We start from the raw sequence: 25,897 nt of genomic DNA on the forward strand, positions 1-25,897 counted from the left end.
GCAGTCCCAGGCTCTCTAAGCTTGTTTTTCTTTCTAGGAATTAGAAGTTTGGAATTCAGCATATTAAAAGTCCTATGCATGCCAGTGATCTCTGACTTGATAGATCCAAGACTCTATATATCTAGATCCTTTCTGAATTGTTTTTTCCTGGGTGTCCTCAAGGAAGGAATGTCCCTGAGTAGACAGTCCTCTCTTCATTGGCAAATTTATCTCCCAATCAATATGCCCCCAAATCACCTAGTCATCACCTACCACTTACAACAGTCTCTCTGATGATGTCTCCATCCCTGGAGTTACCATTCCCTTCTGATATTCCTGCAATAATTTTACATGGCTCTCCATTGCAGAAGGGGCATGGAATGAAGCCCATGGTCTGTGTAGAAAAGGTGGGCTGAATAATGTCAAGGTCCAGGCCTTTCTTTCCTTTGCTTCCTTCTTGCATGAAGGCACTGTTTCTGGATTTTATCTCCATTGTTTTTGTTTTTCTTGACGTGAAATAGGTGTAGGATGTAAGAAAAGTAGAAAGGACATGAAAGCAAACAAGTGCATCAGGTCTATGAAATCAGCTTCTTATTCTCTTAGGGTTGCTCTCAGGAAAGAGAGTCATTTAAAGATCACCCATGATGCATTTCTGACGCTTGAATGGGCAAGGGTCCTGTTGAGAGACAGGTGGACATCAGGGCTGAACTGTCCACTGCTGCCATTTATTAGAAATGAGAGTCTGTGGATACTGCTGGTCAACCCACGCTGTAGAAGACCGTCCAAATGCCAGTGTGGCCCTGGTAGAGACTGATCTAAGTTCCACAGTATTTGTGAGTTAGGCAAGCTAAAACATAACAAAAGACAACCACGAATCATAAAATTGCCAAGTCAATCATTCTCCCCTCACTCTGCTGTACCATCTGGTCAGTTCCCTCTGGAAATTTAGGGTTTTTTGGGTTTTGTTTGTTTTTTGTTTTATTTAACTGTGTACAAGCTCTAAGATAAGTAAGATGCTCCATTTTTAGCATTCTAGGGTCTTGGGATAAAATAGTCTCCTGATCGTTGAGATATCCCACCATTCCCAGGGTCCCCTATGGGTTCATTTTCTTCTTGTTTTAGTAATTTTTACAGTATGTGAACTTTGAATTTCCTGTTTCCTTGGAATGTTATTAGTGACCTGCTTGTCTCTTTACATTTCAAAATGCCGCAACAACAACAACAAAAAAAGGAGCTTGGTTTATCTTCGTTGTTGGAACAAGTTTACCCCGTCTCAAGCCCTAGAAGTAAGGGAAACTTGCTGCTCTGGGCCAGCTCTAAATCCCTCACTTCCTTGAGTGTTCATGTCCGTGCCAAGTGCTTCAGAGAGCACTGAACTTTGACGGCTGCAGACCTCTGGCAGCCATAACTCCAACGGCCTAAGAAAGTTGCTTTCCATGGAGAGCATTTGCAAATCACATACCAATGTGAGCTGGTTTGCACTTCTGAGACGCTTCCTACTTTGATGATCACTGAGAAATTATATAAGAAGAAGAAAATAGAGACATTTCATCGTAGTAGGTAAGATTATTTAATATGATAAACTTTTGTAAATAATGACAAAAATGGAGTATGTTGAGGCATAGAAAGAAGAGTCTTTTTGGAGATAAAGGCTGAGACTAGAAGTCTGGGTAAGAAGGTACATCTTTGTCTTAGTGTCTTTGCCCCTGACATTTGGGTATCGATGTCTTTGTTGACAAACCTGGTATGTTAATCCACGTTCTAGCACTATAACAAAACATCGAGGTATCAACTTAGGAAAAGGTTTATTTTGCCTTGTAGGGTTGGAGGTTCCATTGTATGACCAACTGGCCCTGTTGTTGCTTTAGCAGCGGAACTTGGTGGCTGGCGTGTATGGGAGAGCAAAAAAATTTACTTCATGACTAGGACATGAAAAGGATAAAGAAGGGGGATCTGAGGTCCCATGGTCTTCTGTTCCCTAAAACCTAGAACCTTCTACTAGGCTCCACCTATGAAAATATCCACTCCTTCCTGTTACTGGTGCTCTACCCCAGGAATTAAGTCTTTATGGCTTTATTAGCAGTGCAATTAAGAACTCATCTTGGGTTAGAGAGATAGGTCAGTGGTTAAGAGAATGTGCCACTCTTCCAGAAAACTCCATCCAGCTTTCAGCACCCATGCTGGATGGCTTACATCCTCCTGTAACTCCAATTCTAGGGGACCTGACGCCCCCTTCTGGCCTCTGCCGACACCTGCACTCACATGTGCATACCCTTCCCACAGACAGAAGCACGTACACATAAAGTCAAAACAAACAAACAAACACCTCATCTCATTAAAGTCCGTGAGATCCGCTGCTGCTGTTGGTCAGTCTCAACACCAGCATTGGTGCTGGACACAAATACCTGAGCACCCAGGCACAGTCCATGAAGGACAACTGTGGGGTGCTGCATGGTACCCCTGAGGGCTGCTTTGCTTGCTCCAAGCCATGAAGAATGTTCTGGATTATTGAGCATTCCTTCAGATCGACTCCATCTTTATCTCCTGTTTGGAGATGCACCAGTACTCTGTTAGCAAAGAAGAGGTCAACCAACTCAAGCTTTTGAACCCCCAGAGCCCCAGGCTGGGGGGCATGGTGCCAATATTCTGACTCACTCTTGGCACCACCCTGTGTCCTGATGTAAAAGTCTCTTTTTAAGGAAAAACTCTGCCCCTTCCTCTCTCTCTCCTTCTACTTTTCCTCCCATGAAGTTTGCATCTCCCTCTCTTTTCCTCTCTCTCCCTTCTCTCTCTCTCTCTCTCTCTCTCTCTCTCTCTCTCTCTCTCTCTCTCTCCTTCTGTCTCTTTACCTCTTCATCTCTCTATTACAATAAACTCTCCATGTGGATGCAGCGTCTGGGCTGTGTATTACTGGCTACCACCACCTCCGCCATGCCCACATGGCATGCATCTGCCCAGCCCGCCATTGCATCTCCCATGTTTCCCTGCATGTGCGGGATACCAGGGGTAGGGGATAATAAATCGTAAGATTGGCTCCCAGTCATGTGATAATCCATGCCCACCCCCAATCCACACTGGAGATCAGGTCCTTTCCCCTCCAGGCCAGCACCCCTCACCTCTTTCCCCTAAATGGCAGGGACCCTTCAAGGTAATTCCCATAAACCCCATAGTTGCTAAGCTCGAGGGCTTTCCCCACTGGATTCATCTGTCTCGACTGAAGCCTTTTTGTCCTACCCTCACCCCAGGGGAATTCCTCCTCATACACAGTGATGCAAACAGGGTCCTCCTCTCTCAAGTTCCAGAGGACACCAAGATCAACTGCCTTGTCACCAATTCCAGAAGAATGAGGTTTCATCCCACAACCATACTCAGTCCCACTGGATTGGGAACCTCATATATCTTTTCTCCCTGATTCCTTCTCCAAGTTCTCCTGTATCTACCAATCACATTCTGCTTCATTATCCTCCCTCGGTGTCTCTAATAACATATTCAAATTTCTAATTAACTGCTCAGCTAATTGTTACAGGACCACCATCAGCCATAGAGCCGGAGGCACAAAGACCATCAAATATACCCAGGCGGTAAGAAACAGTAACAGTCCAGAGGTATTCACATCCCCAGACTCAAAAGAGTCTGAACTCTGCAAAAAACAGACTTTAATATAACAATCTATTACTGTTAAATGCCTTCAGGAACTGATCACCTGTTTCTCCTGGATGCTAAAATAATAAAGGAAACAGGTGCCTTAAGGTTTGTCTCAGGTGAAGATTTAAAAAAGCCTAATTGATAATAAAACAAACAAAGTATGTTCCAGATTCTCTCTCTCTCTCTCTCTCTCTTTCTCTCTCTCTCTCACACACACACACACACACACACACACACACAAACCAATAACATTCTGATAGCTGAAGAGCACTAAACATTATAATATCATGGCTACCAGTTCAAGATTTTAAATTCCTTTTTGTTGCTTAATATGCTTAAAATTTGTCTCCTTTGTGAACTTAAAAATTCTTCAGAGCTACAGAGCTGGCTTGGACCCACTTAGACAGGTCAGATCCACTTCAGATAAGTATCATTCAAACATTCCTGGTCCCAGGACCCGCCCCTCCCTTATCCTGGGACCCCTCAGGGACCCCTCACCCCTCATCTCATCTCCCCTTTCTCCCCCAAGATAAAAAGGTTTTTTTTCTCTAACCCAACTCTTCACCAGCACCTTGTCAGATCCAGTCAGATCCAAGTGGCAATGGACGATTCCACAGAGCCCAAAGCAGCAGAAAACATCCAGCTACCTCAGAATGTCCAGCTACCTTAAGAGAAGCCTCCCTCTGCAACCTCCTCCCAAAAAAATTAATCAATGTGCACCGAGTCAGCTGGAAGCAGTTCTGGGAGACACTGTGCCCCCATTCCTGTTCACCCGCCACTCCTAATCCCTTATTTTTATGATAACAAAAAGTATGGAATGTTATGATTCTTAGCCACTCTGTAGCTACATGAACGCACATGAGTTGTCCAGCAGTCAGACAGAATGTTTAGTCACCTCAAGGGCCTTGCATCCTGCGTAGTCTGTGCACCGCGTGATCATGTAATCTATGCACATGCGTGGTGTAGCTATGTAAACCCATATGCGCATGCGCTGGGGGGAGGTATAAAAGCAGGTGCCACCCATTTCCCCGCCCTCTCTTCTGCACCGTTTGTTTCTAGTAGGCCCATTGCACATAAAACTCTTGTAGTGGGTTTCATTGAACCTCACGTTCTCTCTCGCCCAGTACATAGTGCGGTAAATAAATAACGCACGGCCCTGTGGCAGTGCTGAGTGGGTGTTATCTGGCCCCAAATATTCGAGTTTTGTGGACATTTGCCACATTATCCATTTCTTTATTCTTTTTGTTTGACCAAGAGGATTAATTATGGGGAGAAGTGATGGGATGAAACTCAAAAAAAAAAAAAAAAAAATGAAGAAAATCAGAAGATTTAGTTTGAAGTTTGTGTGTGTGTAGGTATCTACAGGGGCCAGAGTATGACGTCAGATCACCTAGACCTAGAGTTTATACGTGGTGATCCCAAGTGGCGTGGTGCTAGGCGGCAGGGAACCAAACTTGGGTCTTCTACATGTGCAGCCAGTGCTAGTCCTTACTTAAACTTTTGTATCTGTAACATGGTGCTACAAATTCTCTTCCAAAGGGTTTTTCTGTGGTCTAAGTGAGATAGTGTACCCTGACGTAAAGCGTATCTCTTATGGCCTGCGGTGCTTAACTTAGATGCACGATCTGAGCCTCCTCCCCAAAGGGGTTCTTTCAGATTTGGTCCAAAACTTCTGTATTTAAAAAAAAAAAAACCTTATAAAAGAGCTGGGGGTTTTGATTTAGTGGTAGTATACTTACCCAGCATGCCTGAGGCCTGGGCTATAGGCCCAGCATGGGGGTGGGGGAGGGGTCATTGTAAGTCTTTCTGAACCAATCTCTTTGGAATCAAACATTGTTGTTGTTTTTTTTTTTTTGTTGTTTTTTTGTTTTTTGTTTTTCGAGACAGGGTTTCTCTGTGTAGCTTTGCGTCTTTCCTGGAACTCGCTCTGTAGACCAGGCTGGCCTCGAACTCACAGAGATCCGCCTGGCTCTGCCTCCTGAGTGCTGGGATTAAAGGTGGGCGCCACCACCGACCAGCCGGAATCAAACATTTTTATGTGAACAAGTCACTCTTTTTAAGATTATTTTTCTTTATTCTTTCTTTTTTAAAAAAAAATTTATGTGCATTGGTGTTTTGCCCACATGTTTGTCTGTGTCGGATCCCCTGGAACTGGAGTTACAGACAGTTGTGAGCTACCGTGTGGTTCCTGGAAATTGAACCCAGGTCCTCGGGAAGAACATCCAGCGTGTTCCTAACTGCCCTGCCGAGCCATCTCTCCACCCCCCACAAGTCACTCTTAGTGATTGACAAAGCTTTTTTAGAGTTAAAAAAAAAAAAAAATAGTACAGACCTCCTTTCCAAGATCATTTGTATCTTAAATGGGAAGGAGACGGAGCTCCTGTGAGTAGCCCCGCCCCCTTCCCCGTTTAAAGCCCAAGGACGTGAGAAACCTCTGCAGAGAGGTCTGTTGCAGGTGCCAACACAGCTTTGGGCCCATACAGGCAGACTGGCTGCTCTCCGGGGACCTGTACACGCACGCGCGCGCACACACACACACACACACACACACACACACACACACACCAAAGCTAATTCCTCTGGGCTGCAGATGCTAACATGATTTTACAAATTCCCAGGCTGCAGAAGACTGATCCATCCCTCACCCCTCCCACTCCAAAGACTGGGACCTGAACTTATTTGCAATTGTGCAGGGCAGGCAGACAGACCTACCTGAGTTACTCCAGCTACCGGCCCTTTGAAGGCTTTCGTAATTTGCATTCCTTAAACAAATGGAATTTAAATTCCTTAGGCAGACTTCACCCTGATGGAACACCACGCTGACACGCACACACGCCATGATCTCACTCTTCAGGATTTCTGGTTTATAAGCACTCCCGTGTGCTCCAACAGGCCGGCCAGATGAACCGCTGCGGTTCCATTCTCGTGACTCGCCCTTGGCTTTGAAAGCACCTGTACAGCAATCTTCATGACAGCTCATGGAGCCCTTGCACGATGCTAAAGGCATCATAGGGTATTGCCGAAAGAATTAAAACAAAAACAAAGACAAAAACAGAACTGTGGTTCTTGGCTACAGGTGAAGAAAACAGATGTCAATCTATTTTCTTGTATCATCAAATAATGCAACTGCTGAGCTGCCGCAGGAAGATGTTTAATTGTCTGTGTGCAAACTGGGAGTCATGCTCTTCTGTGCTACACAAGGAGGGTAAGTAGAATCTTAGCACATTTGAAATCATTTATTTGGTTTGCTGGATAGTTATTTCACCCGCCATCAAAATCAACTTGGTCTCCTCTCTTCTCCTGACCTCTTCAACCCCTTTGATCTTTTTGTGGTGGAGTGACAGGATACCAGCTTCTTCCTTGGGGTGCTAACAGCTATTTTACGGTTTAATTGATCTTGGTGGGCCCTGATTCCAGTGCAGAAATGACAGTAGGTTGGCTCTGGGAGTTAAAGAAAGATCAGCTAACAGCAGGGATTCTGGGGTATGGGGCCTGAGCTGGGATCACTTTTTGGTCACCCAGGTCTAGAGACTTTATCACTAACTCTCTTAGCCACATACAATCTGGCCAAATTATTATGATACCGCAAGCTCAGGAGGCCATGGCGGGTTGGGTGGGCCAAGGTGCTCCACACCATGCAGACTTGGTGGCCGCTGCGGCATGGAGCAATGGAAAGTTACTCACACCATGCTGACACATGTCTATGTGGAAAGTTTATTGGGGAAGGGAGAAGGGAATGGAGGGAAGGAGAAAGGGGAGGGACAGATGGAGGGAGGGAGGGAGGGAGGGAGAGAAGGTACATACCTCGTGGGAATGAAGTGGGGGAGGAGTTTTCTCTTAAAGGGGACTTTATGTAAGATGATATCAAGACCCTGAATGGGTCCTAACATAAATGGCTATGCCCCACAAGATATGTGTGAGGCTTAAGTTAAGTGTTGGGAAAATGGACAAAGGTTGGGCAAAGACATGTGTATAGCTTTAAATCATAAACACCTTGCTAGAAAACCTTGATTTAGGGCCATTGGTTTCTCACTTGTCCTGTAAACTATATACATGATAATTTTCACTTATCTCCATAGCCCTGAAAAAAATATCAAAAAGGAGAGCTGGAGAGATAGCTCAGAGGTTAAGAGTATTTGTTGTCCTTACAGGCGACCAACTTAGGTTTAGTTTCCAGCACTCACACTGGGCAGCTGAGAAGTACCTGTCACTCCAGTTCTAAGGATTCTAACTCTCTCTTCTGGCCTCCATTAGCATGTCTGCATGTATGTGGTTCACACTGATATACCTAGGCGTACACTCATAAAATAAATACTTTAAAATCTAGTAAAGAGCATTACAAGAGTCATTCAATTCCTAAAAAGGCATTTCCGTTATTCTCATCTAAAATTAGTAGGTAGGGAGCTCTAGAGACAGCAGGGAAGAGCGTTTGTTGCTGTTAGAGAGGACCAGGGTTCCATTCCCAGACCCCACACGTTGACTCACAACTGTCCCTAATCCCAATTTCAGGGAATCTGACATCTCTCTTCAGAACTCGATGGGCATCAGGCACACACATAGTTCATACACATACATGCAGGCAAAATATTTACACATGTAAAATAAATCTAATAATAACAATACCCCCCCCCCAACTGGTTGGTAGTATGCCTGGGGCTTAAGATTTGCTTTGAGGGCCTGGCAGTGGTGACGCACGCCTTTAATCCCAGCACCCGGGAGGCAGAGCCAGGCGGATCTTTGTGAGTTCGAGGCCAGCTAGGTCTACAGAGTGAGATCCAGGAAAGGCACAAAGCTACACAGAGAAACCCTGTCTTGAAAAAAAAGAAAAAGAAAAGAAAATTTAGAAAAGGTTTCCTGCTCTCTATGGCGCAAGTAAATGTAGTTGAATGATTTCCTGTGTCCCACCCAGCCTGTAGTTGGGACAAATCTCTCTCACCTGTCCCATAGCCACTTACAAAATAATCACTCAGAGTCTTAATATTAATTACAAACTGTATGGCCTATGGCTAAGAATTCTAGCTAGCTAGCTCAAATTCATCTTAAATTAACCTATTTCTATTAAATCTATGTATTGCCACAGGCCATGGTGTTATCAGTCTGCTGGCACGTTGCTCCTTGGGTGTCAGGCTGGTGTCTCCTCTGCCTCTGCCTTTCTTCTGCCTGTCTCTCTCTTGAATTTCCTGTCTGGCTATAACCTGATTCACCATAGGCCAGAACAGCTTCTTTATTAACCAACCATAGCAACACATATTCACAGCGTACAGGAAGACATCCCACAGTAAGTGAACACTGATAAAATAAAGCCTCTTGTGGGCTGGAGAGATGGCTTAGAGGTTAAGAGCACTGATTGCTTTTCCAGCGGTCCTGAGTTCAATTCCCAACAACCACATGATGGCTCACAACCATCTGTAATGAGATCTGGCGCCCTCTTCTGTATACCTAATAAAAAAAAAATAAAGCCTCTTGTAGATGGACTTCACGATTCATGTAAGTCAGGAAACTGGTAAAAAGTTCATCAGAGGGGCTGGGAGTGTAGTGTAAAGGTAGAGCATGCCTGTCCTGTATGTGTGAGGCCTTGACTTTAATGTCCAGAACAAAGGAACGATTCCCTGACCAAGAAACTTTTCTTTTTCTTTTGTTTGGTTTGGTGACAGGGTCCTATTACTTAGCTTTTGCTGTCCTACAACTCACTACATAAACTGGGCTAGCCTCGAATCAGAGATCCTCCTGCCTCTGCCTTCCTAGTGCTGGAATTAAAGGCTTGTGCCATTACCCCAGTCTTGACAAAGAACTCTTTAAGAGTCAACATGCAGAGAACTCGCCAGCTTTTCTAATCACTGCAGTGTCCAAGCGGGCAGCACCTGGGCTTGGTGGTACAGGCCTGTAATTTTAGGATTCAAGAGAATGAGGCAGGAAGATCATGAGTCCAAGGCTAGTCTGGGCTACACAGTGAGTTTGAGGCTAGCCTAGGCTTTAGCCTTGGCTTTGTAGAAAGATCCCATGTCAACCAAAATATTGAAAATATAACCAAAACCAATGAAAATGAACAGAAGCAAGGGTTCAAAATCGATGTTAACTTAGATTTTCTTTTCTTAAAAACAACAGAAGCAAATTCTATCAGTGTTCTTTAGCAAATGATAAATTTATTAGGTGTCTACGAGTAGAAAACACTGAAAGCTGCTGGAGAGGATTATAAAGGTGTGCAGGAGATGCGCCGGCCCTTGAAGAACTCACAATCTAGACCATGAGTCAATGGACAAGTTGTGGGATGTTATAAGACGCAAGCCTACTTCTTGGAAAGTCCCGCGCTTGCACTCTGAATTCTTCTCTGGCCAGACTTAAGGAATCCCTTCAACAGGAAAGGTTACACGTGGGAAAGAGACGTTTTTTGTGGATTCATCAGTGACCTTGACTTCGTTTCTAAGAACTGTCCTGTTGCACTGTTCTCGTAAATTCTCAGCATCGTTTCTGACCTTGGTGTGGAGAGAATCTCCAGGCTTCCTGAACCTTCACCAGGGTTTCCTGTTGGTGGGTGAGTGGCTCAGTTGCAGCTTGGCCTTGGAATGATTCGTCGTCCGATTTTTCTTTCAGCCGATGTATCGTTGGACTTCGGTTGGCACTGGGCTGTGATGCTTTGCAATCCCTGCTTCTAAGGGCGAAGGAAGATGCAAAGCAGGAAGCAGGCCAGACTCTTTCCCTTACTTTAAACATTTAATAGTGCATTTGCTGAATATACTCTGTACAGATATAGGGCAAATTATAAACCTCTTCCTTTATTTATTCTTTTTTTTTTTCACTAAAACTGTATTCACGTAAAGTGTATTTACAATGTGGAGGGGGGAAGCCTTGAGGTACAAAACCCAAAAGAATATCTGAGGTATAAATACAAGTATATTTTAAATAATAATCTTTATCATGCTTTATCTATGTCTGAAAGCACAGTGGACAGACATGTGTACATGTTTCTCAATAGACTGGTATATACAGCATACAATCTTATAGATCCAGAAGCCAACGACGTTGAATATACACGCACATCGGCACAAGCAACACTGATAACTCAAATACTCAAACTTTAAAACTCTACTCTGACCCCCCCTCCCCATTCTTCAAAGAACCTTTGAAATAATACTGACAAGGTAACTCAGTTATAACAAAATAAAAATCCTTCTTCAACTCTCATCCATACGTTATTCACCTTTTGATCCATACAAAATAAATTTACTAATACTGTCTGGAGTCAATCTTTACCATTACAGTAAAACCTGTAGAAAGACTGCCCTTCCCAAAACCTGCACTATCTGTTTTCACTGAGATTACTAGTCCCCATTATTACTAAAATACAGTTTGAGGGCATTATGAGAGAAAAAGCAAAAAGAAACGTAGGGGAAAAATAAAAACCACATAGTCAGAAAACCTATTTGTGCATGAGGACAAACCTAATGAAAACACACACACGTAGCTGTCAGGAACACCGATGACACCAATAATCCAAAGCCTCTTGTGCTTGGGTTAAATCGACTGGGGACATTCCCTGTGTTCCCTTGTGTATCTCAGAGTTTATGTCACAAGCCTGACGAGACTATGAATGATAACAGGTAAAAAACGTTCTGCTGAGCACCTCTTACCCCAGTTAACAGACAGACTGAGATAGGAGCCTCCGCTATACAGTGAGTTAGTTGTTCAAGACCAGCCTGGGCAACGTGGTGAGACCCTGTCTCAAAACAGAAGGTGAAAACAGAGCCTGGGATAAAGTTCACTGTAGAGTGCTTGCCTGCATATAAAAGGCCCTGGGTTCAACTCCCAGGACCGGAGATAAAAAAAGTTATGGGACTTTGCTTTTGGGTGCTAGGGTTGAGCCTTTACATTTCACGTAAAGAAAACCCTTCCTCTAGAGGCGGTCAAGGGAGTGGAGAGGATGCTTGTTAGTCTTACTGGGTACGTCACTACAGTCATGGGAAACTGCAGTGTATGGGAAAACAAAGGTCTGAAGAAAGAAAAAAACAAAAAACATCAAACAAACAACTCCTCCCACCTCCCCCCAAAAAAACCCAACAACACAATAACCTGGGGGGGAATGGAGAAAGGAGCTGGGTTCCCCTTCCGGGTAGATCCCTGGGTAGTCAGCTATTCCAGGCGGAGCTAAACCTGGTGGCTACATCAGCATCCTTTGTGGAGCATATCTCAGTGTGCCAGACACTGCGTCCCATCTCTGCATCTGTCCCTCTCAGCCAGCAACACACACATCCACACACCTCTGTGCAAACCGTTCTCTGCTCATCTCGGGGGGAAAAAAAAAACACCTGTCAATGAGTACCAACTACTCCAGTGGCTACATCAGTCCCTCAACACACGGCAAAACGAATGACATAGGTACACACACGCGCTGACGTCACGAGACAATGACGTCTCCTGGCTATCTTCCGTTGTGCGCCGTAAAGAGCTCTTGCTTCTCAGAAGCAATGTGAACGATAACACGTATCTCCCCGCCCCGCCCCAAGTCTTATATAATCCAGTCAAGGTCTATGGCACAGACCTAAGACGAACAGGAAGCAGCTTTAAAAACAACTGGTCCAATTGCTTCAGTCGATGAGACCCAGATGAACTCTTCCAAGGGCTGGCCAGGCTCTAGAAACAATCACCCAGGTGGGAGACACAGAGGCTTGGCGCCGCCGCCGTGATCACCTAGATTTGGTATCCTTGGGTTCAGTGTTCTGATGACTGAAGGAGTCTCGGATCTTTACCACTTCAGCTGCGCACAAATGTCCAAAAGATTTCGTGTACCACTCTGGCATGTGGCCCCTGTGACACCAAAGAACAGCTGGTGAGTTATTTAAATTAGCAAGAGCCGAGATGTAATTAAGACAGTCTTGAATACTCTCTCTTTTTTAAAATTTGGACTATGAGGATTGTGCTCAGGGCCTCAAGGGTGAGAGGAAAATGCATCACAACTGAGCTGTTATCAAAGGTTGCTACTCTCGTTTCTTTCTTTGACACAGCATCTCTAGATAGCCTTAAACTCACTGTGATTGGCCTGCCTCAGCCTCCCCTGCGATGCCTGCTTCCATTCTTTGGTGAACATGTGAAAATAAAGACTACTTTCTGTCTGCAGACAACCCCTAGGCATGTCCATTACACACACACACACACATGTAGGACCAGAAGGTTTCCAGGGCACAATTTTAAAGCATGGATACTGAATGGCCTTGCTTTCTCTAAGCTTTGGCACGTCTTACAGAAATGTATCACATGGGTGACTGATGTTTACAAAGGGGAGTTTATTTAAGAAAAGAGCATTCACTAGTTGATTTGGGGCATCCTTGAAGCTGATGACTCACATTCATTTCTTGCACAAAGCAGAGCCATCATCAATTATAAAACATGCACTGTTCAAACACCTTCCAATATAAAATGGGAAATATCCGCTTGTTGGCTCAATATAAAATATACTACTTTCTGTGGCTTTAAATTTGTGGTCAAACTACCAAATTCACACTGCTTTAGTAGCACATTTCCTAAGGAATCTAGATTGGAAGCAGTATCCAAAAGGACAGCAAATATCAAGGTATTGTTTTATAAGCACCACCCTTCATAAAATCTCCAAAACACAGATAACAGATTCATCTCGCCATTCTGGGCATCCTATGGAAACTCTGCATCCTCATCCCCACATCAGGTCAGAATCAGAACGTACCGCAAATCGGCTCTGCACATGTAGGTGAGTTTGGATTTTCCTGACCCGCAGGGTTCAATCAAATATCTGGACAGGAGCACATTAACCCTCACCCCCACCACGGGTGCCCGGTCGTGGTCCACAGAGGTGAGTAGGAGGGCACAAGCTCCCCGGGGTAAATTAGTCCTCCAGGTCCTGTGGAGACAAAATCGAAGAGGAAATGGAATTTCTCAAGAAGCCAGGCTGAAAAATGGTACCTCCCTCCTGGCATCCTCCCAAGTCACTGCACATGGACTCTGTCGGGGGACAACCTGTACAGGGCCACCTCCTCTCCTTGGGGTGGACATGTTCAGTCACCCAGTGTCTTTTTGGAAAAGAGCCAGTTTGAAGTTTTTTGTTTTTTGAAACCCCTTTTACATTTCATGAATGTCTCAGGATGTGGACACCAAAGAAGCAGTGAGCAGTTCGGGAAGAATAACAAGACCGTTCCTCAAAGCTTTTTGAAACTGCTCCTTCAATAGCCTTCAGAGGACCCGGGAATTACATAGAAGTCAGTCTTAACCACATCTCACTTGGGGCTAAATGCCGTTTCCTGGCCTATCCACTTGTTGACTGTTTCTAACTGGAATATCTAGAGGCGATGGGGCAGAAATCTAGCCGGGCGGTGGTGGTGCACGCCTTTAATCCCAGCACTCAGGAGGCAGAGCCAGATCTCTGTGAGTTTGAGACCAGCTTGGGTTACAGAGTGAGTTCCAGGACAGGCGCAAAGCTACACAGAGAAACCCTGTCTCAAAAAACCAAAAGAAATCTAGCCCCATGGTGCACATTTGTGTGAAAAGGCTTTTCCCCTTTTGAGCTCAGTTCCAAGAGGTAAAGCCTCACTCAGTCAAGCAGCCTGCTGGCATAAACATAAATGTGCTTTGACACTGCTCAGCACTTTCCCTGACATCTACAACTAGTTTTAAATAACATGCCCATATTGTAAGTTTGAGCGACACCTGGGCTCAGCCCTGATGTTTAATTGTCTATGCCACGATCAAACCAATCCTCACCTCAACACGACGTAGTCCCGAGCAGGGTGCGGTGCCATGCTGTTTTGGACGTACTGGTAGATTTCAGTCTGGCTGTCCAGGATTTCGATCACCTTCGAGTCCAGCAGGTCCACATCCCAGAGGTGTTGCTCTTTCAGAAGTCGCTTTAAGATCTCCTCGGGGGCAGCAGGGACCTCAATGGTGGACCTCCAAAGCCTTAGTGGTGGTCCTTCACTGACCTGAAAAGAAGACGTGTTGCTTTCAATGCCAAGAGAAAGCATGTATACTTTGATTTTGAAAACAAAGTCTGAGTGGGGGACGTGGCCCTCTGTTCAGAGGCTGATTAATAAATCTAGGTAGTAGGCTACTAGCCCTGGATACACTGAAGAGCAGGCTAGGAGTGTGAACAAAACAAGTGTCAGCTCTGGTCAGAATCATGACTTCCGTTTCCTGTGGCTTGTATCAGAATGACTGTGACACATTTATTTCATCTCAAAGTCTATATGGCCATTTGACCACTCTGTTTATTTTCAAGATGATAGAGACAGTGTTGACAGACACCTTGATGGACGTTAATGCGGAGACAAAAGGATATGCACCGAGCAGCGACTCACACCACATGGGGTGTAAAACTATTTTCTTTACAAGCATAGAAAAAAAAAAATGTGAGCTTGTCCCAAGACGCCCCTTGAAAGCCCAAACAACAGCAGTGAATCAGGACGATTCTGTGGGAGGAAAGGACTTCGTCACAAGCAGGTGGAGATTTCCCACGTGCTTGTGTTCGTCCCTCTGTGACAGATGTCCATTCTTACCCAGGGAATCTCAATCACCTGGCTGCCCAGCACAGGGACAGCTCTCAGGGACAGGTCTGGGGTAGAGATCCCCACAGAGACTACAAGTGGGCAGAGAGTCTCAGGTCTGATGACTCAATGTCATGACCCTGGGAATGAACAGGGAGAAGACGAACCTTCTTATAGGACAGCTCCGCCTGTTCAGAGGTAGGGTAGCTGACCCAGCCTTTGAACTTCTCCTTGACCTCCTTAAACAGACCATCCACACAGTCCTGGAGGAAGTGTGTGTAGTCAGCAGGCTGATCGTTGTTGCTCAGGTGTCCCAGGGCCTCCAGTGTGAGGGGCTTCAGCTCTTGCTCGGTATAAGAGTTGCGACATCGGCTCATTTCCTCGGGGACCTGGGAGAAACAAACAAGACAAGAAGGTGATGGGGTCTGTCAGCGCCTCAGTAGAAGGAGAAGGGCAGAAGCAATGGCCTGATTCAAGCTGGCCATCCACTCCCGAGAGATAATGGAGGGTGTACGTAATTAATTACAATAGGGCTTACTCGGATCAAAGCAGGTTTCTCAGACAGAATTTTAATTCCAGATAATTTGTTGCTTTTGCTCCCCGCCCGCCCCCACACAGGACAAGGGTTTCTCTGTGTGGCCCTGGCTGTCCTGGAACTAGCTCTGTAGACCAGGCTGGTCTCGAACTCTGCTTTTACTTTTTCCGTAAGAGGTCGACAATTTCACGAAACATTAGCTGCCATGAGTGTATATACACACACATATATATTTAAATACATATACATAGCTCATGGAGTATGTGTGTCAGGGAGAAAAAGAGTGTGTGAGTTGTCTGTGTTTTGTGTCTGACAGTCTCAGCCTAGGTACATAATCTCCAATTATGGGAAAGACCTTTTGCCCAGATGAGAACAAACACCAAGCCAATGATTTTGTGCCCATCCTCAGTATCCTCGGCATAGCAGCCAAGCTTCAGGGCCATCTACCTGGAAGAGCTTCTTGCACTCAGCAATCATGTGGGCCAGCCCTTGAGTGGCAGCTAGGTTTTCATTCAGATCTTTCTGGTCTGGTTTGCCCAAACTCTGTTTTCTTTGCATTACCCTAGGAAAAAGAAATAAAGGGTTTGGATAAGCAGGTTAAGTGGTTCCCAAAAGCTTTTTATTTTGTCCAGCACAGTTTCTCCCAGTTTTATTAAAAACACAACACAGAACACAGAGACATAGTTTGGTTAAGTAGCCAGGCTATTTAAAGACATTTTATTAATGAGCGTGCATTTGCTGGGGATTGGGGCAGCATCTACAGGAAATGAGGTGGGAGCTTCTTGGAGTAGGGATAGACGCTATTGCTATCCTTACAGGCTAAGTAAACAGGACCCCCTACCTCAGGTGAGGGATAACCCTATTGTCTGGCCTTCTTCTTATCTGGCCCGTCTTCTGCTATCCCCTGTAGTTTTCTATCCCATTAAAGCTGGAATGCCCGACAGCTTCTAACGCTAGTTAGAAGGCTACTTAAGTACGCTACGGCTTCCAGGTGTGCAGTGACTTCAACACATCAACCTGAAACACGGTTCAGGTTCCCAGGGCTGGACAGAAGCAGGGTGTGTGGAGTCCATCCAGCTAGTCACTCGTTCTTCCTATGGTAGGGGTGATCTTATCATGAACTATCCATGTAAGATAGTCCTTCTTTCTTTCCTTCCTTCCTTCCTTCCTTCCTTCCTTCCTTCCTTCCTTCCTTCCTTCCTTCCTCCCTCCCTCCCTCCCTCCCTCCCTCCCTTCCAGAATTGACCTTCCCTAAACTTCACTTTATTCTTGGAAAGAGAGAGAAAGAGAGAGACTGACCGACAGACAGACAGACACTTTGCAGTTTGTCTGTCTCCTGGGATTGTTGTGACATGGGAAGATTGATAGGAAGAAAAGGACCTCGTGCCTGGTACAGAATAAGTTCCCAGCAAGTATCAGCTTTGGTGAACACTGAGCTTCCTCTTCCTCCCAGTTCTCCATAGCTACTCCCACCTTGTGTACATGTATTCTAGGCAGAAATGTCTGCCAATCATTGGCTTAGGGCGTATGTTAAGTAGAAACAACTCTTAAGTTCAATAATAACCTTTGTCCTTTGTAGCCTTGCTTTCAACTTCAGGCACAGGCCAGAAATGTGTCTTTCCTGATCCCCCAGAGGCTAAGGTACTGGGGGTACATCTGTCCCTACTCCAAAGAGCTCCCACTTCAGTCCCTTTGGGCCAGAGCGTCTGCGAGGCTGTTGGCTGGGAGAATGGAAAGGACAGTGTTTGATGTGCTTTAAACACTGGACACACCAAAGCACACACCCATGGTGTTCCATCTCAGGAGCCCTCCTCTTCAAAGACAGCTCCTTTCAGGAACGTTAGGAAAGGGGTACGGGATGCTCTGTGATCTGAGAATGAGAGAAGCCTGAGCAGAAAATGCTCCCATTCTGGACAACTGATGCCCAAGGTAGGATGCAGATGGAGAAAATAGGTCCTTGGGTATCTTGTCTCTGTCCCTCTTTCTCTCTGCGACCAGGCTGCCTTGAAACAAGTGACGTCCTGTTGCCCCCGTGATGGGGCCAACCAACCAAGGGCTGAGCCCTTGGAAACCATGAGAAAAGTCAACCTTTACTCCCTTAAGTTGTTTTTATTTTTTGTTGTTGTTTTTGGTTTTTCGAGACAGGGTTTCTCTGTGTAGCTTTGCGCCTTTCCTGGTACTTGCTTTGGAGACCAGGCTGGCTTCAAACTCACAGAGATCCGCCTGCCTCTGCCTCCCGAGTGCTGGTATTAAAGGCGTGCGCCACCACCGCCCGGCCCCTTAAGTTGTTTGTATCATGTACACAAGGACCTAGTTCTAGGACTAACCACTTTCTCTCAGTTCACATAAGACATCGACAAGAACCCAGGGACACAGTCCTAAGAGGAAGTGAGTGATGCCTCTCAGGAACAGGCCTGGGCATGCTCCTTGCATCTATCTGAGCTGTACCTTGGGGAAGAATTCTCTCTCTTCAGGGTGTTGAGGTGGAAAAGAGAAGGGGCTAAGCACACAGCCAGGTTGGTGGGGGTCATCTGGTTTTCCTTCACAGCCGCCGTGACATCGCTCAAGAAGTAGAGAAGCGTCTGGAGAACCTCCCGGTTCTCGTCAGGCAGGAGCATAATGGCTGCCTTGATAGCTTGGAGGCGCTGGTCCTTGGGCACATCTGCAGGGCACAAGCATTCCCACCATCATCAGCTCAGTAATTTTCCACACACACGGCAAGTCCGCATCCCAAAGCAAACATCGGCATCAAACACCGAACGAGCACTTGCGGAAAGCACACTAAAGATTAATAACGAAGAAATTATGGGCTGCCGCCGCCGGCGTCACTAGCCTCAAATATTTCCTGCCTCGTGGGGGAGTTGAAACATTTCAAACACCCACAGTGCTAACACACTCCTAAAACCGACCTCAGAGTTCGGCTCCAGATGGTATGTTCTCGTCCTGCACAGAACTGTCTCTTCTAAGCACTTAAAAAAAAAAAAAATTCTAATTCGCCATCTTAATTATTGAAATCACCCTGCATTTAAGATTTTGTGTCGTTTCAATAAAAAGTTTATGTGAGACATGTGCAAGAAGTTAAGAACGAAGAGATGGCGCAGCTGGCTATAAAAGGTTCAGTGTCTTTGGGGACCAGTTTTGACCCATTTGCTCATCCTTAAAATGGGGAAGGTTGTTAGAAAATGAAGTCAATTTAAATAGATTTTAAATAACAACTTCCTAAGTTTTAGGAAGTATACAAGAGGCAAATGTATAAAAATGCATGTAAGCCTATATATAGAATAAGGGACACCGTAGGAAGTCTGCGCCCAGCCTTCCAGTCTTATTCACCAGGCAAACTTAAATTTTTTAAAAGCATGTGGTGGAAAAATCAAGTCACTTCAATGCAGGGCCATAAGACAAACTGATTAAGCAGCACCATGGTTACAATGCATAACAAATACCTCGGTGGGGGAAAATGTGACCTGTGTTTTCATAAAATATGAAAGGACGAAACAAATAGTGAAGCAGACCAGACCAGACCCAGCTCCGTTCCTCATAAAACGAAGCTCAACGCGTCAGTTCTAAGGACTGTTCCAGCGGAGAGAGGCTGCTTTCAAACGGCGCTGCTCTGAGGCCGCCCGCGGGAGCCAAGAAAAACACGCGGCTGTGAAAGCCACAATCCTGATCTCCATCATTTATTTCCACAACTGTTTGCTTTAAGCTGAGCTTGTGAAAGTGAGGAGGACAGGGGTATTGTTTTCCCAGGTATTTCTGGAAGGGACCGTGATGAATAACAGAAAAAAAAAAAACAAACCCATTATTTATTCATTTTCCAGTGAGATAAAACACACGGACACTAGAGAAATTCTAAACTCAACAGCCCTGTGAGAGAGGTGTAAAGTAAATGATAAGTCTACAGACAAGGCAGGAGGGAGGGGAAGCATCCGTGGGTGGAGGGGAGGAAGGGAGGAAGGGAAGGAGAAGGGACCCCAGAGGGCGAGCGTACCGTTTTGGTGCCTGAGTTTTTCAGTGCCTATATTATACTACTCTAGACAAATGAAGGATGATACAGCACTTGACTGTAATGATGTCCAAGGGCTTCAGCCCTTACAGACTAATCAGCGAAATTTATTTTCTCTTTCTTTTGAAGACAAGGTCTCACAGAACCCAGGTAGCCTTCAAATTCAGTATGCAGCCAAGGATGACCTTGAACTTCTGACCCTCCCATCTCCACCTCCCAAGTGCTTAGGATTACAGGTGTGCAGCACCACACCTGATTTATGTGTGCTGGGGAGCAAATCCAGTGTTCCTATACAACACTGGGTTGTATGCTATACAGCCACAAACATTACTTTTCAAACTATTCAGTAAGTGTACAGAAACCTATTCCACATGCAAGGCAAGAAAGAAACGGATAACCTGTGTATTCAGAGGGCCCCCATGCAGGTTTCCTGGGCTAAATGACATGCCAAGACAGCTGGTCCCGCTAAACCCAGCATCAATGGTCCTAAGGAGACCCAAGGATGCTTACACTGGTAGATCTGTAGGAAGGTTTCCGAGAGTTTGTTCGTCATGAGGGGCTCAGGAAGATCTCGAAAATACTGCTTCAACATGTCTGCCACATCGTAAGCGGACTGGCCTTCATAGTTGACATAATCTTCAGCGCTTTCGTTCATCTGGCGTAGAGCCTGAATCCTGGATTTCACGCCCGACTTTCTGAAGAGCCCAACCTTTTGGAAGAAAAACATGAGGGATGAGGGCGGAAGCAACCAACCCCTCCTTTCAAAGCTAGAAGAAACAGGAGCACGAAGCTCAGTCCCCCACGAGTGGGATCCGCAGGCAGCTGTAACTCACCTGGTCCAGACAATGGTTCCGGAGGTAGCGCATGGCCTGCTGGATGCTCTGAGGCAGGGGCTGTCCGGAGCGCTGCACGTTCACAGTCAGTGGGACCCCAAACACACTCCGGTCCTTGTAGTCTGGAACCTTGATCCTTTTCATGAACTTGGGCACAGCCCTGTTTAAAGAACATGGTGGTGGTGAGCGATGCTGGACTTCACTCACTCTTTTTTTGCAAAGTTTCTCAGCCGTTCTAGCCACATTCAAGGGCATACTGATCATTTGTGTCTAGTAGCAGCTACAGTGAATTATGTCAGTACAGAACGCCCCCTCCCACACTATTTGAAAACGTCCTAGGGATTTTTGGTGTGTGTGTGTGTGTGTATATGTGTGTGTGTGTGTGTGTGTGTGTGTGTGTGTGTGTGTGTGTGTGTGTGTGTGAAGGGATAGTGCTTTAGGTACAGGAACCCAGAGCAAGTGCTCTACTACTGAGCTACACCCCACCCCTAATATCTCCCTGACTCCTTTGTAAGACATTTTCTCACTTGGCAGCCCAGTCTGATCTGAAATTACAATCCCCCTGTCTCAGCTTCTTCAGGCGTGCACCATCATGCCTGGCTATGTTCTAGATGCTTGAAGAGTTGGAGTTGTAAGACCTGGTCCAGTTTCCTCATCTGCGGGAATCTTGTTAATTCCTGCTAATCTTGAGAACAGGAGTCTGTAGTCAAAGGGAAGGCTGATGAACTTTCCTAGCCTGCTCTTGAATGTATTCAGGGCTAGTAGCCTATTACATGGTACAGGAAGGAAGAGGTAAAAATACCTAATACCTTAGTCGGCAGTTCTGATAAAAGCTTGAGAAACAACAAGCTCCGATTTTTCCCTAAAAGGGTATGCCTCCCTCCTGGGGTTCTTGACGAGATCTGAATTGATTCGGGTAAAAACACTGCATTAAAAATCAGCCAACGCACAATGCTGACTGGCTTGCCATACTGAGAACCAAGACCAGAGCCCAAATGGGGCGCGACCCAAAGTCAAAATAAATTCCCCTGCCAATGACCCCCAGAGAACACAGCATCTTCAGGCTTCTATGGGAACAATGGGAGGGTTGTGAGGCTCCCCCAGGCTGCCAGCCGTCCTGAAAGCAGGCCCACCCCCAGCCATATAGGCAACAGCAGGAAACCCATGTCAGGCATTTAAGGCCTTCAGGCAGACATCGGAGCTCACAAATGACCCCTCTGAGTGAGGCCAGAAAAGGAAAAAGCCAAACAGGAAAGGGACTTTGGGCAGAAGTACTCCGTGCTGTCCAAATTTCACAATGCCGGGCTTTTACATTTGATTTTGACTCACTGGAAAAACTGACCAGAATTGAAGTAGTTAGGGTGGACTTTCAGATTTTTTTTTTTTTTTTTGAGGGTTTGGTGAGAAAGGGGGTGGGCACCTCTGAATGGAGAATCTAAAATATGCAGTTTTAAATAGCAGCGAGGAAAATATTACTCTAAGCACAGAGGGACACCACAGAAAGCCAACTGCCGCCGTCGACTTCTGGGTGCCTGCCCACAGCCGTGACATGCCACTCTTGATGGCTCTAGGAAAGGGTACGCCAGAGCGGGGAGCCAAATTGGTATTTCCACACACAGTTAAGCATACGGTACCATGGCAGAAGTGTGTATAATGTTCGCTTTGTTGGGGGTGAAGAGCCCGGCTGTGGAATGTGGGAAGAACACATTACACTCCCCACCGAGAATCTGAGGCATCCTGGGATAAACCGGTCAATACGTATTTCTGTCGTTCAGAACAAACAACTTCTGTATTTAGCGAGGCTCATGTAAAACTCCCTTAGCTAGGGAGGTGTTGGGTGCCACAGCCACATCCCCTGGGCATCCCTAGGAGGGAGGACCCAGAGAAGAAAGGACAGTGGACTAGACTCTGCTTCAGACTATCTCAAGCCTCCCTGGATGGCCGCAGAGCGCACCAATGAAATGGACTGCACCTCCGTTTTCCTAACCATTGGACAATCAACACCCTGGCAGTGAGGGAAGAGATTCAGGCATGCCTGTGATGCTAGCAAAACACAGAGCTGGATCCAGACGCAGCGCTTGTCTTCGTGCTAGAGCATAAAATCAGTAGCTACACAGATTATGCCACACCCACAACCCACCCCTGACTGTCCACATCTTATAGTGCACACTTCAAAATTATGAAGGGTTCATCTAATAACTCCCAGCTTTTAAAATATTTGTTTGTGGTGGGGCATGGCGGCACGTGGCTTTAATCCTAGCACTTGAGAGGTAGAGGCAGATGAATCTCTGTGAGTTCCAGGCCAGGCTGGTCTACAGAGTGAGTTCCAGGACAGCCAGAGCTACAAAATAAGACAGACTGTCTCAAAACACCAGAGAGAAACAGAGACACAGAGAGAGGCAGAGACAGACAGAGACAGAGAAAGAGAGCGTGCCAGACAAAAAATAGCATGTGTCTAAGATTTATTATAGTTACTCCCTGAACATTTTTGCCAGAGAGTCCCTTCCCCAAAAACACTAAACTCTTTAGCACAGGTAGATTTTGAGCCACGCTCCAAACATTCATTCAAAAACGACCAACAGAGAGACGGAGTGTGTGCTCGGCGTGCATGAAGGCCCGAGTTCAATCGCCAACTCTGCCAACAGAAGCTCCTAAAAGCATGCACAGACACTGCCAGCTACGTCCCATGTCACCGTTCTCCTTCCTTCCCCCCATGAACGTGGCCTGATCATGTGTTTGCCTAGTGTGCGTTAATCCTGGGACCTGGAAAGAAGGGTGCCTGTGCTGTATGATGTGAGAGGGATACCATCTTTCACGTAAAGGGCTGAAAACCCAACCAACCAGTCCCGCAGCAGTTAATTCCCCGAAACTCCATGAGCTCCGTCAAGTATTGAAAACACAGTCTCAGGGATATCGAGACAGACTGCCCCAGGATGACGGATTGGAGATGTCTGATAAAGGACAGAACGGTCATGCACTCTGTGTTGGGGCAGCCTTGGGGGGTACATGGCCTCATGGGCCGTTCCAGCAGGATGGCATAGTTTAGTCTCTTACCAACTGAAACCATGCTTGTTGGAAGGCGTGTATTTTTCCAGCAGGGCCGTCAGTTTCAGGAGTGAGTATTTCTGCAGCAGGTTCATCTGGGCCACAGACTGACAGTTGATCTGCAGAGATACAGAGTTTAGGCTCGGCCGGTGAGAGCTCTGGAAGCTGTGCCATCTCAGCCTGTGCCTGCAAGAGAACAGGGCAAGGGTGAGACAAGACACTTCTCTGGAGGGAAGGAAACCGCTGCTCCCGGGCACCTCCGGAACCACTCGGGACGGACACTCCTCTCTAGAGGAAAACCAACAGCCCTTCCTACAGAGCCCCAGAAGGTTCGTTCCAGAGCCTCCCTCGGAGACTTCGGACTCAGCACGCTCAGGTCTCTTACACGACTGAAGGTCCACACCTAGTACCCAATGCCCCCTTTATTTTGGATTGCTGGGTCGGCTGGTTGGACATTACATGGCTGTGGCTGCTTCCTCCCACCAAGCAGACGATTCCTGATCCCCACCTTGGTCTGGAGAAGTAAGGCCCTTACCTCTTGCACCTGGTCAGGGACGCCCCCACCCCAGAGTCCCTTCTCTCTGGGATGTCAGTGGGTTCTTCAGGCTCATTGAGGGAGTTGCCCGTACTGTCCAGGTCGCTGGGTGTCCTTCGGTCATGGTCCACGTCCAGGTGTATCTGCTTTGGAGACGACGGGCAAGGAGACACGGAGTCCAGGGCTGAGTCGGAGTCCCCCTCATCGGAAAACTTCTCCGACCACTGGTTGACTATCCTCTGCATCCCCTTCACGTGGTAGAGAATGTCATCCAGCTCAGGGAAGATGTCCTCGTTCTCCAGGTCGGCCAGGTCCCCCGAGCTGGAATACAGGATGGAGCCCGGCACGTTGTCGTAGATGCTCAGGCGGCTGCTCACAGAGCTGGAGGAATTGCGCCTCTTGAGTTCCTTAGGGCTGTCGCTGCTGTTTTCTCTCCGTAGGCTGAGGTGGCCGGGGCCGTGGAAGCTTCCAGTCCTCCAGTTCACGGAACTGTTTCCCGAGGGACAGAAACTGCCATTGGAGAGGGCCTTGGGGAAGGTGCCGGGCTTGTGGTCTTCCGGAATGTAGAACACCGTGTCCTCTGGGTAGCTCTCACGGTTCTTATAGTTCCGCTCCGTCACGTTATTCAAGGTGGACTGACTGAAAGGGTCGAAGCCCTCGAGATACATGCCCACCCGCTTGTTACAGGTGCTGAGGCTCCGGGTCCTGGTGACCGGGCTCGGTGTGCTGACGGCACTGCTGGTCTCTGACTGGCTGCTGCTGCTGCTGGTCTGCGTGGAGTTGGACACGCTCCTTTTCCGTACCAGGGGCACGTTGATGTGGTTGCCGTGGAGGGCCGAGATCTCCACGCAGTTCAGCTGCTTCAGCTTCTCCTCGTCCATCCCCTCCTGCAGAATGGGAGCGCTGATGATCAAGCCCAGCTTGGAAGGCGTCTTGTGCTTGCCGTGGTGGGAACCCTTGAGCTTCAAGCTTTCCATCCGTTTCAGCAGGCTCCGCGTCTTCGACTTGGTGTGTTTCTCATGGCCTTTCATGCTAAAGCTGAAGCTGGACAGTTCCTTGGGGGAAGGCAGGCTGGAGAAGGAGTCATCATGGCCTACAAAGTGGCCGTGGCCGGAGGAGGAGCAGACGCTGATGACGGAATTCGTTCGGGGTGTCACCCCATCCCCACTGTGGGGTCCGTGGGTGGGGACACTGCTGGTGCTGCTGAGGCTTCGGACAGAGGACACCTCCTGGCGCTCGCTGAGGTCCGTCAGCATGCTTTCGTGGCTCGTGGCGCTCTGCAAGCGAGAGTCGTCTGGGGACCCAGGGATTGGCTCCTGCTTTGGAGAGAAGACGTCGAACTCCTCAAGGCGGGACCACCTCTTGCTGTCCCTCTGGAAAGTCCACTTGCCGCTGATTGCACAAGGCTCATCTTCATCCGAATCCTCACTCTGCAAAGACAAAAGGAAGCCGGGTATGTGTCGGGCCAAGCTGATGGTAAGGGGCAGAACACCACAAACCAAAAGGATACTCCCAGTGTCTGTTACTCACTTCTTTCATACTATTTTTAAGTAACAAAGTAACAACCTTGAAGACTTTATCAATACTGTATTTTATTTAGAGGATGTGTTTGCAGGTTTGTGTGTGCGGGTGTGTACGGGTGTATGTGTATGGATGTGTATAGGGAGGTCTATGGGTGCGTATGGGTGTTTGTACCATGTTCAGAAGACCATGGATCAGAGGGAGTTTTCTCCTTCGACCATGTAGGTAGGTCCTGGGTACAGAACTCGGTTGTCCTGCTTAGCAGCCGGCCCCTTCGTCTCTGTCATTTTACTGGCC

General features: G+C 46.8%; 1 protein-coding gene across 5 annotated transcripts in view; it reads right to left on the reverse strand.

Moving 5' to 3' along the window:
• Positions 1-9,747: 9,747 nt before the first annotated feature.
• Positions 9,748-25,897, reverse strand: part of Dlc1 (DLC1 Rho GTPase activating protein) — a 385,945-nt gene continuing 369,795 nt past the window's right edge. For all 5 annotated transcript variants that reach the window (XM_028872374.2, XM_028872373.2, XM_028872372.2 and 2 more), the window contains 10 exons: positions 24,080-25,509; positions 23,554-23,730; positions 20,500-20,659; positions 20,177-20,375; positions 18,112-18,325; positions 16,111-16,225; positions 15,296-15,517; positions 14,350-14,567; positions 13,319-13,492; positions 9,748-12,426 (listed from right to left, as the gene is read on the reverse strand). In XM_028872374.2, the coding sequence (XP_028728207.1) occupies positions 12,306-12,426; positions 13,319-13,492; positions 14,350-14,567; positions 15,296-15,517; positions 16,111-16,225; positions 18,112-18,325; positions 20,177-20,375; positions 20,500-20,659; positions 23,554-23,730; positions 24,080-25,509 (3,030 nt within the window). In that variant the 3' untranslated portion in view covers positions 9,748-12,305. The remainder of the gene's footprint in view (positions 12,427-13,318; positions 13,493-14,349; positions 14,568-15,295; positions 15,518-16,110; positions 16,226-18,111; positions 18,326-20,176; positions 20,376-20,499; positions 20,660-23,553; positions 23,731-24,079; positions 25,510-25,897) is intronic.

The sequence above is a fragment of the Peromyscus leucopus genome, chromosome 17, assembly GCF_004664715.2.
Source record: "Peromyscus leucopus breed LL Stock chromosome 17, UCI_PerLeu_2.1, whole genome shotgun sequence".
In the NCBI taxonomy this organism is placed as follows: domain Eukaryota; kingdom Metazoa; phylum Chordata; class Mammalia; order Rodentia; family Cricetidae; genus Peromyscus; species Peromyscus leucopus.